At 43.0% G+C, this 16,173-nt stretch overlaps 1 protein-coding gene across 3 annotated transcripts in view; it reads left to right on the plus strand.

Annotated features, from left to right (window-relative positions):
• TAFA2 (TAFA chemokine like family member 2) overlaps nucleotides 1–16,173 on the plus strand; it is a 212,760-nt gene that overhangs the window by 145,426 nt on the left and 51,161 nt on the right. For 2 of the 3 annotated variants that reach the window (XR_007244883.1, XM_048501577.1), the window contains exon 2: nucleotides 3,614–3,720. Coding sequence is in view for 2 of the 3 variants with exons in the window: in XM_048501577.1 (XP_048357534.1) it covers nucleotides 3,615–3,720 (106 nt within the window). In the remaining variant the exon portion in view is untranslated. Of the gene's footprint in view, nucleotides 1–617; nucleotides 641–3,613; nucleotides 3,721–16,173 lie in introns of those variants that run through there. The other variant, XM_048501578.1, reaches the window with a different exon arrangement.

Below are 16,173 nucleotides of genomic sequence, written 5' to 3' on the forward strand. Positions count from 1 at the left end.
TAATTTTGTGAAATGAAGGACTGAAATTTTTTTTTTCTAATACCTCATACAGCAGATATTACACAGTCAAACTGTATAGAATCTCTGGTGTATTCCTGTTATCAGATCTTTAGCTAGGAAACTTGCATACTTTGGTAGAAATAACTTGTAAATTACATTTTTGTGGCATAGAATGTAAATGTAATGCCTGTTCAAATTATTGCATAGCAATCTATCATGACTGCTACCATTACAATTTGAAATGCCTTGAACAGACAACAAACTATTGAACAGACAACGATCTGTTTTTGATAGTCAGGTTAACTCCTGAGCATGTGAATCTCTATTCCTTGCTGCCGTCTGATTAAACAGTTGACAAACAGGTTTGTGTCTGGAGTTTTGCATTTGGTGAGGTAATAAAATGATATATGGATTGGAAACGACAATCCCTATAAGATTGTGCAATTACACGGATGTATAAAAGAATCTTAATAGCATGGGACTAGATATAACCTCACACATTTCCCCTCCATATTACAACCCTTGTCCCATGTGATTTTGTTCACTCAGGCCCATATAGTCTTTTGGGGTGTTCAAACCAGATACCTCCTTTCTTTTTCATCAGCACAAAAGCTGGTTGGATCCAACTCATTGACAAATGGTAAGACTGGAAAAAAATCCCACATAGTGCTATTTATAATCACTGACCAACTGAATCATTGACTATTTGTGCATGCACTACTTATCCCATGACTGTTTGCTTGGCAGTAGGGTTTCCCCATGTTTTTTGTTTTTACAGAGATTCTCCTCCTGCAGAATTTCCCTAGCCTAGCTAATCCACCATTTTCCCTGCCTCCTGCTTCCTCACTGTTTACATGCAACCTCCATTTGGAAAAGTTGCCTGCTGCCTTTTTCCTCCTTGCCATTTTTGGTCCAGCATATTTCTTGTTGATTTCACTGAGTCTATCATTCCAGCAATGTACCTTCAGCATGACATTTTTTTTAAAAAAACCTTCTGATCCTTCTGAAATAGGGAACCAAAAAGTGGGAGGAACTACTGTGATGTGGGCAGGGGAAGGAGGGGAGGAGCAAGAAAACCAGAAGAAAGCTAAGTGCATGCTGATCTCCTTCACTTTCCCTGTGAAGGGAGAGGAAAAGTCACAGTTTCAGACTTTTTGGAAACCAGTGGGATGATCTGAGAGCATGCTGAGTTTCAGAGAGGGGAAAACATGTGCATAATTGACAATCCAACCCGAAGGGAAAGTACGTTTAATGCAAAGGTGATTGCAAGTATCTTTAGTTAAACAATTTGTTGCCAAGCATTGTAAATGATGACAAATCTCTTTCTGTGTGAGAACATGCATGTGTAAAATAATGCCAATTGCACTGCACTGCACTGCTTATATATGTGGAAAGTAATCCACCAAACAGGCTCCAGCAGCTCATGAGCTGCTAAACTGCCAACATGAAGTCAGCTCCCTGCTTGCCACTGGTAAACAGACTGAGAACCAAACCAGAAGGTATTTAAGCATCTCTAATCACATTGTGTGCTCCTCAGAGTCTTAACCTGTTCTCTTCAATAAGTACCATGTCATGATTCCCAGTTAGTTTTTCTTGAGAATACCACCCCAGACCTTACCTTTCCCAGTACAGTTTATTTCTGTTAAAATATTGAGCATTTGAAAGTGGAATCAACACCAGCTGGGTAATTATTTTCATCTCACCTATGTTGATTCTCTTCAGATAACACCAATGCATTAGCTGAATGAAGCAAACATGGGGTTAGAAACAGCTGCTCTTCTTTGAAAACACTTTGTTGTAGTGGCCTATTAGAAATTACAATACAATTTGCAATTTGGGTATTAGTGAAAGTTGATTTTTTTTTACAGCTAGGTAAATGTTTCAGCATATTTCCTCTTTCAGCTTTAGTAACTGAGATAGATAAGGAAAATATAATTGATTGCAGCTGCATAACATATAAGGCTACATACAAATGCTGCTGCAGTAATAAGGCACAGACCTCTTCAACCTTTATAGTGCAGTTTTAAGTAAGGTTACACCCTTATAAATCAGCTTAGAGGAGTGGAACGCTGTTTAGGAATGCAATGTAAACCCCGTTTAAGAACAGAAATTGAATAAGAGTTTCAAGTGACAAAAGTTCACAGTAATATGATACCTACAGAATGCTACTGTGGATTATTTCTGCATTACGCTATTATATCTACCTGCTATAGTGGTGTTACTGTTAACCTAAGAAGTTTACAAACTAGATTTAAAATTGTACAGTAATTCATTTTTCTCCTCGGTCCTGTGATGGTCTGTGGTCAAATTGCTTTTGCAGGTTTTTGTAATTCTTCCAGCTGTAACTGAGGAAAACGAGCACTGATTTATAACTGTACATGTCAGTGTCACTGTACATGTACTGTAATGCCTGTTGGTTTGTTTTGCTGTGATTGGTGCACTGCACACATCTAGTAAATGACGTGTATGCTGACTTGTCATTTTCCCATGGCAGTTCAATTTTTAAGCTTTGTTTTACCACTGCTGTGACTTGCATGCGGCTATTGAAGAGGTTGAAATGATCAGTACAGAACTAGGAAATAAGAAAACATTAATGGGAGTGTCTCCCCCTCAACAAAACACTTCCCTTGTAATGTAGCTTTGTGTTAGATTTCTCCTAGTTTCTAACAACCCAGTTACAGCCAAACTAGATGCTACTTTTTCATGAGTTTGCCAAGGGGACTTGCAAGTCCTCACGACATCTCATGTGTAAAAAGTACAAGTGGGCCTGATTCTGATCATGATGGCTGTACGAGTGGAGGAGAGGTTCCTACTTTCTGTCCCTCACATAGTTTTTGGCTCTGAAATGATTCATGGGATGGAGCAAATAAGCCAAAAACAGTGAAGGAGGAAAAGCAGGAGCCCCTCCCCCCTCTGCACAACCATCCTGATCAGGATTGGGCCTGTCTTTACTTTTTACACCTGAATTGCCTTGGGGACTTGAAGCTTGAATATGACTAATAAGTCCATGTGGCAAACTTTTGAAAAAAAGTAGTCTCTACTTTGGTTCTTATAAGGGCACAATTCTGTTCAGGATTGCATTGCAAGTTATGCAGAACTCCAAGCATTCAGCTGAAGGAGGTGGGTTGTGTCGTAAGTTTCTAAAATGGATGTCTGTCTGATGTCTTGCAGATTGTGATATAACCAATAAAATAGGATTATACCCTTGCTTTACTGGTGTTGCCTCCAAATGTTACTATTATATTTGTGCCAGCTAACATTTGTTTGAGAGTAGTGTGTTGGTAGCATTACAAGAAAATTCACTCACTTTCCTGTTCAGAAGTTGTTGACTCAACATCTTGCACATCTACAATAAATACAGCAGCATTTTTCTAATGTGCAAAAAGACCAGCCTAAACAAATGAAATGAAATTAATTTGATTTCCTAGTAAGGCCAATGGGCACACTGCATGGTCCCTTGCTGAATAACTAACCTGAAGATCTCAGTTCCATGGATGGTTGCTAGGTACCTTAAGAATTCATTTTAATTACTCTTACTAAGTTGGGGGGAGGGGAGTAAGGAAGTAAGTACTTTATAAATAGTTTCATTTTGTGTACTTTATTTCTTTTCTAGGATGAATAAAAGATACTTACAGAAAGCAACAAAAGGAAAACTGCTAATCATAATATTTATTGTAACATTGTGGGGGAAAATAGCATCTGGGGCAAACCATCACAAAGGTAAGAAATTATATTACTTTGCACTGTATGGCTGTGTGGTGGAATTAATCCACAGGTGCTTTAAGAGAAGGCTTATCTAACATAACAATTATGTAATATCTATTTGTTGACTTCTCATGATTGGTCAGTGCAGAGATCAATACTGGCAAAAGTTTTCTATAAGTTAGGTTACTTCAGTTTTCTGTGATTACTGCTGAAGAAACTACACCCACATTGCTTAATGAATTTCTTTTTTATCACCATATTTTCTATTTTGTTATCTGGAGATGATAAAGTTGAAAAATGAGTAAGAACATAATAAAATTATTTCTCTCATGCAGTGCAGAGAAGTGCTATACATAAGTTCATAAAATGAGCCTCATAAAAACCAGGCTTCAGGAACATGTGTGGTGCCATAGCATCCCAATTATCTATGCAACACATTTTTTCAGAGAGAGAGAGAAAATATATCTGCTCTGAATAGTCTTTGGCTATTTCCCAGTAAAGTAAAGACCTTTCTTACTCTTTAAGGTCTACAGAAACAGCTTTTTCTTCCTTGATGGTAATCTGTCACTATTAGGCGGATTCCGCTTGGGCCCAAAAGAGCGCTGTGAAAACGGCATAAAATGGTTTAAAACGGTGTACGAGGGTTTACACCGTTTTCACATGCTGTTTTTGCCCCATGCAGAATTTGCCTTAGAATTGTGTTTGAAATCTGATAGTTTCTAGCAACTTGGAAGGCCAAGAACCCTCTTCCTGAGAATAGCATTTCTTGAGGTATAAATGAATAGGACACAGGTTTTTTGGTATGAATCTAATCAAAACAATTGTACAATGCTAGTCATAGTTTTTGCTGTTCAAAGTAGTTTATAGTTTAGTCCTTATTCTATGGTGTACAGTCTCAGATTCTATATTTCAAATTTTGATTGCATAAACCACAATAGTTTAAATATCACTGCAACTTAGATATGGCTTTCATAACATTGCAGATAAAACGGCATAATGAGAAAAGGATACAGATTTTGGAAAAATAATACCGGTAGTTGCACCTTTATAATTTAAAGTAAGTTTTATAATAGTGTTAGGCCTCTTGAAAACTCCCTTAAATATCATATACAAAATATTTTATGACCAATTTAAGACTTATATAATGTGTATGTGCCCCAGCAGGCAAGATCTGAGTTCAGATGAAATAAAACTTACAGTCCAATGCACAGGAAGGGGTCAGAGTAACTCCTGGAGGCAGCACAGGCCTGCGCCAGTGGAAATGCCCTCCACGGGGCACTTACCCAGCAGAGGGCAAATACACTGGTAAAAGGGCAAATATGCTGGTGAGCAGCCACCACAGCCTTCTGGGATGCTTCTGGGCCACCAACGGCCCCACTGGCATAGCAGGGGGGTTCCAGAGGCATGACCGGGGGTGGAGCTGATATTATGCCTTTTGGGTGGCATACAGGTCCATACAGCCCAGTGGAGGACTTTCTGATGGTGGGGAAGATTTGTTGTCTTTTTGCCTCCCCGTGTTGCCCTCTGGAGGTGGCAGACCAGTGCAGCAGCAGTCCTGTCACTTCCTGCTATTTTGATCTGATCTAAATGCAGTTAATTTTAGACTCTTCCACTGATTCTCAACTTGGCCATGATCCAGAAACCACAAATTATCTTTTGGAAGCTGTCCTTCTTTTTAATGTATCATCTTGATATGACTGCATGAGTCTGCATCACAAGTAAATTACTGGTCCTACAACTGCTGTTTTAACTAAAGCCTGACATGCAGCAATTTTCCATGTGAAGTTTTCCCCATCTCTTTAGCTCTGTATCAGGAAAAGCCTCACTTATTTTTTATGTCAGATTTTATTTAAAGGGTCTTCTGCACGAGCCAACCTGCAAATGGGCAAAATCAACAACTGCCCATACAGATGCCTTCTCCACTACAGCCTCCCACCTTGTGGAATGGCCTGCCTGTCAAGGTCAGGAAGGTTCCTACTCACCTGGTTTTCTGCAACTAAACAAAACTGAATTATTCTAGAGAACTTTTCTGTGCAGGCAGTAGGCTTGCACTCTATTAAATGATTCACAATGTTACTTGGAGAAATTATGGACTGTGGTGTATACAACTGTGTATAGCTTGCTGCAACTAGAATCCTACTATGTAATTTTGTATCATTTAATGTGTCATTTAATGTGCTTCAGTTCTGTTTTTAGATTTCTGGTTGGTTCACAACCCTAATCCTATTGCACTGTTTATTGAAAGCCCCAGCCATCAACTGTATTGACTGTAATCTGCCTTAAATCCAAATGAGACTTGTAGACAATGTGAATGAACAAATAATGTAAGTAAACAAATAACGTAAATAAATTCAAATCCATTGTACTGTGCTGAAAACACCTGATCATGTTTTTGACTCAGTTGCAAAGCCAAAAAAAAAGTCTCTGTGTGCCAGCTATGGTTGCAGTTGTATTGTGATAGCTGCTACCGTCTTGCTGTTCCCCACACTACTAGAACCCATTCCTTGCCAGTAGCTGTTCTCACTTCATTGAATGGGGTTTCTGACATCAAGTGAGTGAGTGTGCTGTCCTTAGAAAAATTTTTGAGGTGCTATAAGGCTTGTTTATCTGCTAGGGTTTTTAATAGGCCTTGAACTGCAGGCATTTTATTGGAAGCTAATGCGGTTTGGGCACTCCACAGTGTCCAAACCTGGAATGGCCCACAGCTCTGAAGCCATGCCAGTGTATGAGAGCATGCTAGAGTAGTGGGGATTGGGCCAGGGGTGTTCCCAGGGATGGAGCTGACTTTTGTTGGCTTCCACTGAGCTTTTAGTCCATTAACACCCCCTTCCTTGGTCGCAGATGTACACCACCAGAAAGTGTGGCATAATAAGTTTTTTCAGTGGGGTTATTCAGGTAGTTGTGGGAGGTTGTTTGTTTTTGGGTCTTCCTGTGCCACCTGAACCCCTTTGGAGGTGGTGCAGCAGCATGGAAGCAGTACTGTCCCAGGCTGCTGCACACTCTGGATTGGACTGCCTATCATAAAATCTCTTTTCTCTCTGCCTATCAATCATCCTAAGATAAGGACAACCTCTTTTTTCCTGCAAATTTGTCTGTCACCTCACTCACAGATCACAGGACTTGCCTATAGAATTTGATACCAGACAACCTACATTGCATCTCCTGTTTTCCTGTTGTTTTTTGGCAACATCCACGGTAATAAATTTCTGTGTGAAATGATGTTATGCCTCCCTGAAAGAAGTCAGTGAAGAGGAGCTGAGAAATTTCAGCACATTGAGATCAGTTCACATTTTGAGATTGACTAGATATTATGAGAGAACAAATGAAGGCTGCTCTTTTGGCTGAATCAACTCCACCATCACCAATTATGCAATACCTATTATAGCACTATGTGCTATAAAAATTAAAAATACTGCTGTTTGAAGGCTTACAGCCAAATATCCATTTTTATTCTGTATCCTCCAGTCTGGTGCTGTAAATAATTAAGATCTGAATTTGTTATTCCATGGAGGGGTACTGGTTTCCTAGAGGAAGTGGAAGCTAATCTAGTGACACACTGACCTCTCATAGGGCAAGTCAAACCCATAGTTCATTTCAAAGTAGAGTTGTATGAGACAAAGGCCATATCTGTTCACTGCTCATCCCTAACTTTATGTGAGTTTTGGGGAAAATCAAGTAGTCATTGTTTGCAGCCTTTTACTTTCTGTTTATAAGAATATTTCCAAAAGCCCATAAAATGTGAGATGCAGGTAGGTGAATGACTGTGTTGTGTTCCTCTTTTCTCTGGATTCAAAGATGTGTGGGAAAGTCAGCACTAATTATTTAGTTCCATGTTGGCAAGCATGCACCTGTATCTGAATCTTTTCTCACTGTTTTAAGTTTATGAGAGAGTGAAAGTCTTCTGTACTATTATTTATTTTATTTATTTATTATTTGAATTTATAAACCGCCCAATCCCCAAGGGGCTCTGGGCGGTGTACAACACTATGTATGTAAGACATAACAAGCGTCACGATAGTGACCAAATACACTAAAATCCATTAAAACAATTAAAACCATTTAAGCAGCGGACAGAAACAATAACAATAGTAATGATGGTGGTGATGGCGTCCCGTTGCCCAATTCCTTTAAACTGCCCCCAAAAAAGAGAGGGAGCGGCCAAACTCTTCCTTAAAATAGCAATAAATATACAAATAAAATATAAAATAGTGAACAAAAGTCCAAGGAGTGAAGCAAAGGAGGGGGGGCGGGGGGGGGGCGCACCTCAGCGACTGGACACTCCAAAGGCCCAGCGGAACAATCAGTCTTACAGGCCCTGCGGAATTCACCAAGGTCCCGCAGGGCCCGGACAGCTGGAGGGAGAGTGTTCCACCAGGCTGGAGCCAGGGCCGTGAAGGTCCTGGCTCGTGTGGAGGCCAGCCACATCATTGAAGGGCCAGGAACCACCAGCAAATTGGCCTCTGCTGAACGCAGAGGCCGAGTAGGAGCATATGGGGTAATGCGGTTTCTCAGGTACGAGGGTCCCAGGCCGCGTAAGGCCTTAAAGGTCAGAACCCACACCTTGAAGATGATTCGGAATTCCACTGGGAGCCAATGCAGCTGGCGCAACACAGGTTGGATATGATCACGAAAAGCGCCCCCTGTGAGCAGGCATGCCGCCGCATGCTGGACCAGTTTCAGTTTCCGAATCAAACGCAAGGGAAGGCCCGCGTAGAGCGAGTTACAATAGTCCAACCTGGAGGTGACCGTTGCGTGGATCACTGTGGCTAGGTCCGCCTGAGAGAGGAAGGGAGCCAGCCGCTGGGCCTGACGAAGGTGGAAAAAAGCAGTCCGAGTTACAAGGGCCACCTGGGTCTCCATTGAAAGAGACGAATCCAGGTGGACCCCCAGACTGCGGAGGAGGCCGGCGCCAAAATGGCCCCCTCCCACTCCGGCGGCTGGAAATCCTCCACCCCTCCCCTGCAGCCAAGCCAAAGGATCTCCGTCTTTGATGGATTCAGTTTCAGCCTGCTCTGTCGCAACCAACCAGCAACCGCCTCCAAACAATGCTGTAGAGCTGCAGGGGCCGTGACCGCTCCCCCCTCCATCAACAGAATGAGCTGAGTGTCATCAGCATACTGATGACAGATCAGCCCAAAGCTCCGTACCAGCTGAGCAAGTGGTCGCATATAGATGTTAAATAATAGCGGGGATAATAGCGCCCCCTGGGGTACACCACAATGAAGTGGGCACTTCCGGGAGGCTTGATCCCCGCACTTGCTGGCGTCGGTCCCGGAGGAACGAGACAATCCATTGAAGGACAATGCCCCACACCCCGGAAACAGCCAGGCGGTGGGCCAAAAGGTCATGGTCGACCACATCAAACGCTGCTGTAAGATCTAACAAAACCAGCAGCGCCGATCTGCCTCGGTCAAGCTGCATATGGAGCGTATCTGTGACGGCGAGAAGAGCTGTCTCCGTCCCATGCCCAGCACGGAAGCCGGACTGGAAGGGGTCGAAAGCTGATGTGTCATCCAGGAAACCCTGGAGCTGCTCCAACACCACTCTCTTAATTACCTTCCCCAGAAACGAAAGATTCGAGACGGGGCGGTAATTGGCCAGATCCCCCGGATCTAATGATGGTCTTTTCAAGAGTGGGCGGACCACTTCCTCCTTCAGCCCATCCGGAAAAACTCCTTGCTCAAGGGAGCTATTGATGATATTCAACAGATGGGGTCGTAACTCCGCCTGGCAGGTTTTAATAAGCCAGGAGGGGCATGGATCCAGAGGACAAGTAGTAGGTCTAACAGCAGCCAGGGCCCTGTCAACTGCGGCTTCGGAGAGCAGGGAGAACTGGGCCAAACAAGGGCCAGAAGACGGCAAGGGAGCCTCCAGCTCACTCATTGTAGTCAATGTAGGAGGAAGGTCATGGCGGAGCGACGTGACTTTGTCTGCGAAAAAGCTCATAAATGCCTCACAGCTAATAGCCAATTGATAGTTTGTAGAACCTTCCGATAAAGAGGTTAAAGACCGAATTATACGAAATAATTGTGCTGGGCGTGAGCTAGCAGATGCGAGAGAGGAGGAGAAGAATACTCTCTTCGCCTCCTTCGTCGCCATCTCATAGGCTTTCATAAACGTCCTATAAGATGCTCGCGCAGCTCCGTCACGAGATTTCCTCCATACTCGCTCTAGTCGTCTAAGCGCCCGCTTCATCTGGCGTAGCTCCTCCGTATACCACGGAGCTCGCCGGGAACGGGGGCGTAGAGGACGCCGGGGGGCAACAACCTCGATGGCATCGGAGAGCCGGGAGTTCCAGTCCTCCACCTGCTCATCGAGTGTGCCGGCAGGTTCAGGATCCCGCAGAGCATTCAGGAAACCAAGTGGATCCATAAGTCTCCGCGGGCGGGCATAAATTAGCCCGTCGCCTAGACGGGCGTGTTGTGGCAGGTCCACCCGGACCTTCAGGGCGTAATGGTCGGACCATGGCACTCTATCAACAGAGGATACGACCATATCGATCCCCAACCCAAAGACTAGGTCCAGCCTATGGCCGGCTTCGTGAGTGGGGCCAGAATTTACAAGGGAGAGGCCCAGCGTCGCCATGGATGACACTAGGTCCACAGCCGCTGCACACGAGGCGGCGTCGACATGGACATTGAAGTCACCCAAGACAATAAGTCTAGGGAACCGCAATGCCCAGTCTGCCACCACCTCCAGCAGGCGTGGCAGGCTGTCTCCCGGCGCGCTAGGCGACCGGTACACCAGAAGAACAGCCAACCTCTCCACGGCCAACCACTCAAGACCGACACATTCCATGCCGGGAATCTCTGGGACTGGGGCAGCCCTGAAGGGAATAGAATCACGGATGAACATTGCCACCACCACCTCCGGCCCCGGGTTCGTGACTGGTGGAGGCACGCGAAACCTGGTGGCGCGACCTCGCCTAAGGCAACGGTCTCGCCCTCACGCACCCAGGTTTCGGTGACACAAGCCAGGTCCACCTGCTGAACCCCGAGAAAATCTTGGAGTATGGCGGTCTTATTATTGATGGACCTGGCATTGATCAACACCAGGGACGAAGCGGAGTGTTCCTGAACCCTGCCATCCTCGTTCCTCGAGATAGATATTACTACTGAACCTATTGAGTAGCAGAGATAAGGACAAGGAAGGGGATTTAGATGTAGATCAAATCATAGAATCAGAGTTGAAAGAGTGCACAGGGCCATCCAGTGCAACCCCCTACCATGCAGAAACACACAATCACATTCCTGACAGATTCCTGTTCTGTGCTTGATTTCCCCTACTGCATTATTTGCTCTTTTTCCCCAGCTTGAGCACTATTTTCCTTTTGGGAGAAGACCAAGACATTGAGTGGTTCTGCTTTTTCTCCATCCCCTGTTAACATTTCACCATCTCCTCTACACAGTGTTCCCACGATTGCCTTGGTCTTCCTTTTGCTACAGACAAAAAAAAAGCCTTTTTAATTGTTTTTAACTTCTCAAGCTAGTCTGAGCTTGTTCTGCATTTTAGCTTTTCTGACTTTTTCCCTTCACATACTGGCTATTTTTTAAACTCCTCTTTGGTGATTTCCCCTTTTTCCATTTCTTGTATATGTCTCTTTTAAATCATAGCTCAGTTGACAGTTCTCTAGACATCCATTCTGGTTTTCTTAGACACCTCCCGTTTTTTCTCCTCATTGGAGTAGTTTGAAATTTTGCTTTCAAAATCTCACTTTTAAGAAACTCCCATTCATCATGCACTCCCTTCTCTTTTAGTATTTTTTTTAACCACGGCATTACTAAGTTCCCTAAGTTTCCTTACTGAAATCAGTTTTCTTAAAGTCTAGAATGACTTCACTTGGTTTCCCCTTTCCACTATATAAAATCTCCAGGAGACCATGGTAATGGTGCAGAAAGAAAAGAGAGTGGTATGAGATTCAGAGAAAAATAGAAGGAAACAATAACTGAGAGATAGGTGTCTAGATCTGATATGTAGAGAGAGGGAAGAGTGCTATCTGATGTTATGGAGAGAAGATTTAAAAGCTTTTATATAGTAAACATAACAGTACTGGGTGTATTAATAAAAATGCAAAACAGTCTTCAGTGTGATTTCAGTTTTACACCACTTATTTTATAAGAACTAGGAGAAGTATATAACTCATTTTCTTGAAACAGGTAATTCTTTTTATTCCCAGCTGATAGCTTATTTACATCCTTAGTTTTCAAATATGTGTATACATCAGCCTTGATCTGGTGATTGATTTATACATTGAAATTGATTTTGAAGGAAGGAAATTCATTTCTAACTCCAACTTTATAATCTGTGTAGATATGGATCCTGTGGGTATTTGTCTTTATTAGATAATTGAAGATATCTTACTAAAAAAAAGATTTGAATTTGACCATGGAAGTTGATCCATATTCATTTATCATTTCCTATTTAGTAATCAGTGCACAATAACAAATTCCATTAATCACCAGAAAGTGACAGGCAGCCCAATCCAAAGCCTCAGGCAGTGCAGAGAAGCAGCTTAAATGGAAATAACCCTGCCCCTTGAAAGCCCTCCCTAGGGCTAAATGGAGTTAATATTAGCTTCACCCTGAGAATGGTCCTCCTCCACACCATGCTGGCATCCAGTAGGACACCAGCATTGGTCCATGGCAGCCCCAACTTCTGGGTTTCACTACAGTGGAACCGAGGAGCAACCAGATGTCACTGCATTTGCTCCCTACACTGGTGGGGGTGACCTTTATGCTGGCAGAGTGGGCAAATGTGTTGGCATGAGGGTACACTGTTCCCCAAAACTGTTCCTCCATGGATTGGGCTATAAGATATCAATGCTTGAATCTGTTAGATTGGTGGAACAAAAAACTGGATAAAGATTATGGCCAGGTGTGTTTATTGCATCCTATGAGAGTCCATTTATAGGAAATTAGGCATGCATGTCAAGCAGTTTTGTGCTTGCACAGTAGCCAATTTTTCTACAGAATCAGGTCATTGTAGTTAGCAGCTTCATTCACCCAGTCCAAAAATTAAAGTTTCTTGATTGATAACTGAGGCAGATGTTTCTTAGTAACCCATGAATCATAGCTGGATCATTGAAGCGTCCTAAACATATTAAGAAGCAGGGAATTTCTTACAGTTTGTCATCTTGTTCCACCTCCACAATCAGATACTTCCTTGAAATGAACACATGAAACTCTCTTGTACTGAGTCATTGTTTCCCTATATCAAGATAACCATTGTCTGCTCGGACTGGCAACAACTATTCAGGGTTTCAGTTACATTTTTTATACATAATCTACTACCTAATCTTTACTAACTATACATGCTGGAATTGAACCTGGGACCTTCTGTGTACAAGGCAGATGCTCTACCAATAAGCTGCAGCCTCTATGTGACAAATTTGTGTACATACAGTCAGTGACAAAGGAGTAAGAACAGGAATGGTCATTCTGGTCTTTCTGCACAGCTGAAATAAGACATCCTGAGGCCGCCGCCCCCCCCCCCCAAAGCAGCCTGGGAAGCCATGCTGCACAGCTTTTTCCCCAAGATGTTCTTAGGATGCCTTATTTCTGCTCAAAACATTTTTTTTAAAGCTTCGAACTGAATAGAAAAAATAGATTGGACGTGGAGGGTAGATCAACCCAATTCTTCTCAATGGGTGGCAGACTTGTTTTCTGAGTGGCTAAGATTCTCTTAGGTGTGTCTATGAAAATTGCATCTTGAAAAAAAAGGCTATATATTGCCAGAATTTTCAGGATCAGCTGAGCACAATGATGTACTGTTGGGGCTGAAAAGGTACCCAGGATTTGAGACTGCAGAGCGAACATCCTGGGGCTACTTTCAGCAAATGGCAGCAGGGAAAATCCCTTCAGCTACACACAAAGTTTCAGACACAAGCTGACTGTGAAACTGACCAGAGAGCTAAACGGTCAGGCAGAAGACAGCCTCTTTTACCCTCTGACACCTTTGCTGTCTGGAAAGCACCCAGAAGCTGCCTCTTTTTAAGATTTCTCTTGGACATCTTACTTTGGGTGTATGGAGTGAAAAAAGGGAGTTGCCTCTTTCTAAGAAGTCCAACAAACATCTTTTTTGTGCCGTGTAGAACTGACCAATATTAACAGGATTCATGGGTAGATACTCAAGTCACACAGGAACACTAGCAGTAAAGCTCAATTTTTAAAAAATCTCGTTTACCTTTAATTAATTAATTAATTTAAAATATTTGCACACCACCTTTCCATCTAAGCAGGGTTCTCAAGGCAGTGAAAATCATACATTAAAAATCAATGATATGTACAATAATTCAATAAAAAAACATAAACAGACTTACGAGAGGGAAAAAAACAAGGACAAAACCAGTAACAGGTAGCTGAGCTATGCAAAAATCCTTTACCCAGTTGCAGAAGACAACAGTGGAGGGAGACATACAAATCTCCCTAAGGAGAAAGTTCCAAAGTTTTGGTGCCTTGACAGAGCAGACACTTTCTCGGGTTGACCCCCATCTAGCCTCAGATGACGAAAGCACTCAAAGCAGGGCCTCTGGAGATGACTAGAACGGATGGGTAGTTTCTATGGGTCTTTTAAAATAAGAGGTGACAGCAGATGTGGTGATGGTGTAAGATTGCTGAGTTAAAATTATTGTTTGAGACAGCATAGTCATACGAACAGATTTTAGCTCATTTGGACATATCTGAACAACTTGTCAAATAATTGGCTTCCAATTTGCAACGAACAACTAGGACTTGAGTTGAACTGGTAAGTGGTCAAGATTCGAGATTGCTTTACCGAGTCCCAATCTGGATTCAAGCTATTAACCACTCCTTGAATTCTCTTCAATCCAATTTTTTTCACAAGATAACTGGACTCCTAAATTTCGTGCCCTATGCAGCCCTTTGTCTGGAGTTAGGTCAAAACTCCTTGGAATCAACTGCTTGGCTGAGGACTTTTAGATTCTGGCTGCGAATTCACTTTCTCTCAGACTGTAATTCCCTGGTCCACCATCTGCTCTCTGACACCCATTCCAACCCCTGATTTTCCATAATTGAAGAAAAAATGGCCTCTATTGGACTGTCAGTGGATTCACTTTGCCCTTTGTCCTATTCAGAAGCTTATAGGAAATTAAAAGGTCAATTATTGGATAGAGAGTTCTCTACCCTAATCACCATGAGCTAAGCCAAACGCGTGCTCCGCCCTGTATTTTTCTCTCCCCATTTTGAACGGGGCCACTTCGGCACACTACTACCTGTATTGTTTATAAACCCTGTTCGAAAGGAGAGCCATAATGCTTGGCCAGGTTTAATGTTATGCCTTCTGCCTTGTTACATGGCAGATTTAATAAGCAAGAAAAGGCTAAAAGATTGTGCCCATGTAACGATGGCTCAGTTGAATCTCTGGCCCACCAATTACTACACTGTCTCAGATTCAAGGAAATCAGATCCAAGTATGTGAATCTTACTCCTTTACATTTACCCCATCTCCACGATTTAATTAGATTACACTACTTGTTGGACAGCCCTGATCCTTCTCTCTGTACGATAGTGGCAGACTTTCTCCTGGAAATTACTAAACGCCAGTAGATTTCCTTCGACCTGTATTGTATATGCTTTTTAATCTGTTTTAATCTGTTGTACTGTTGTCTATGCCAATAAAGGCTTGCTTCTTCTTCTCAAGTGGTCAAGATAACCTACAGAGCATAAGATTTTGTGCCAGTAATGCAACACACTTTATTTTTGGAATGAGCCCAGTAACAACACATATGTATGGGCAGATACTGCCTGACTTCCTTAGGGCCAAAGCAGATGTTACATTCTTTAACAAGTAGTGTCAAGTTATCTGTGCAGAGGAAGGGGAGTGGTAGTGATTCAAATTGGACCCCTGTGGGAACTTAGTTTCCAGTGATTGCCATCTGATTTAGCCATATGAGAGTTGGATTTGGGAAACTGCAACCCAACTTGTTAAAAAATGCAACACCTTTGGGAATTCCTGTTGTATGAGCATAACCCTTATTGAGGCAAAAATAGATCATTTCTGATCAGAGAGGGGAGCAGACAGAATGTGAATTCATGCAGCCTCTGTCCCCTGTTCTGCGAAGCGTGTAAAACATTTCTTGATTCTAAACAATGCATTAAGATTGTGTAGCATGCTTATACTGTGCTACTGCTTTAGGATCAGTTGGAAGTCACCTTCTTCCAGCTTTTTGCCCTAGGGTGTTGCAGTCCAATTGAAGGTATAGGAAGATGAGCTAGTAAAATTGTTGTTTAAGATGGCAAGGTGCTGTTTAAGGTGTTATGGTAGGAACTGCAACCACATATGCAGTGACGTAGGTATAGATTTTTTATGGGGGGGTTGGGGCCACGCCCCCACCCACCCCTGGGGGCGTAGCCACACCACCCAAGCCCCCGCCCCCAGCCTTAGTGCTTATAAAAGCAGCTCTCCAAGGCCAGGGACAGCAGACTCCCCTTCCCCCCCGCCTGCCCCGCA

The sequence above is a fragment of the Sphaerodactylus townsendi genome, linkage group LG06 (genome assembly GCF_021028975.2).
Source record: "Sphaerodactylus townsendi isolate TG3544 linkage group LG06, MPM_Stown_v2.3, whole genome shotgun sequence".
Lineage (NCBI taxonomy): Eukaryota > Metazoa > Chordata > Lepidosauria > Squamata > Sphaerodactylidae > Sphaerodactylus > Sphaerodactylus townsendi.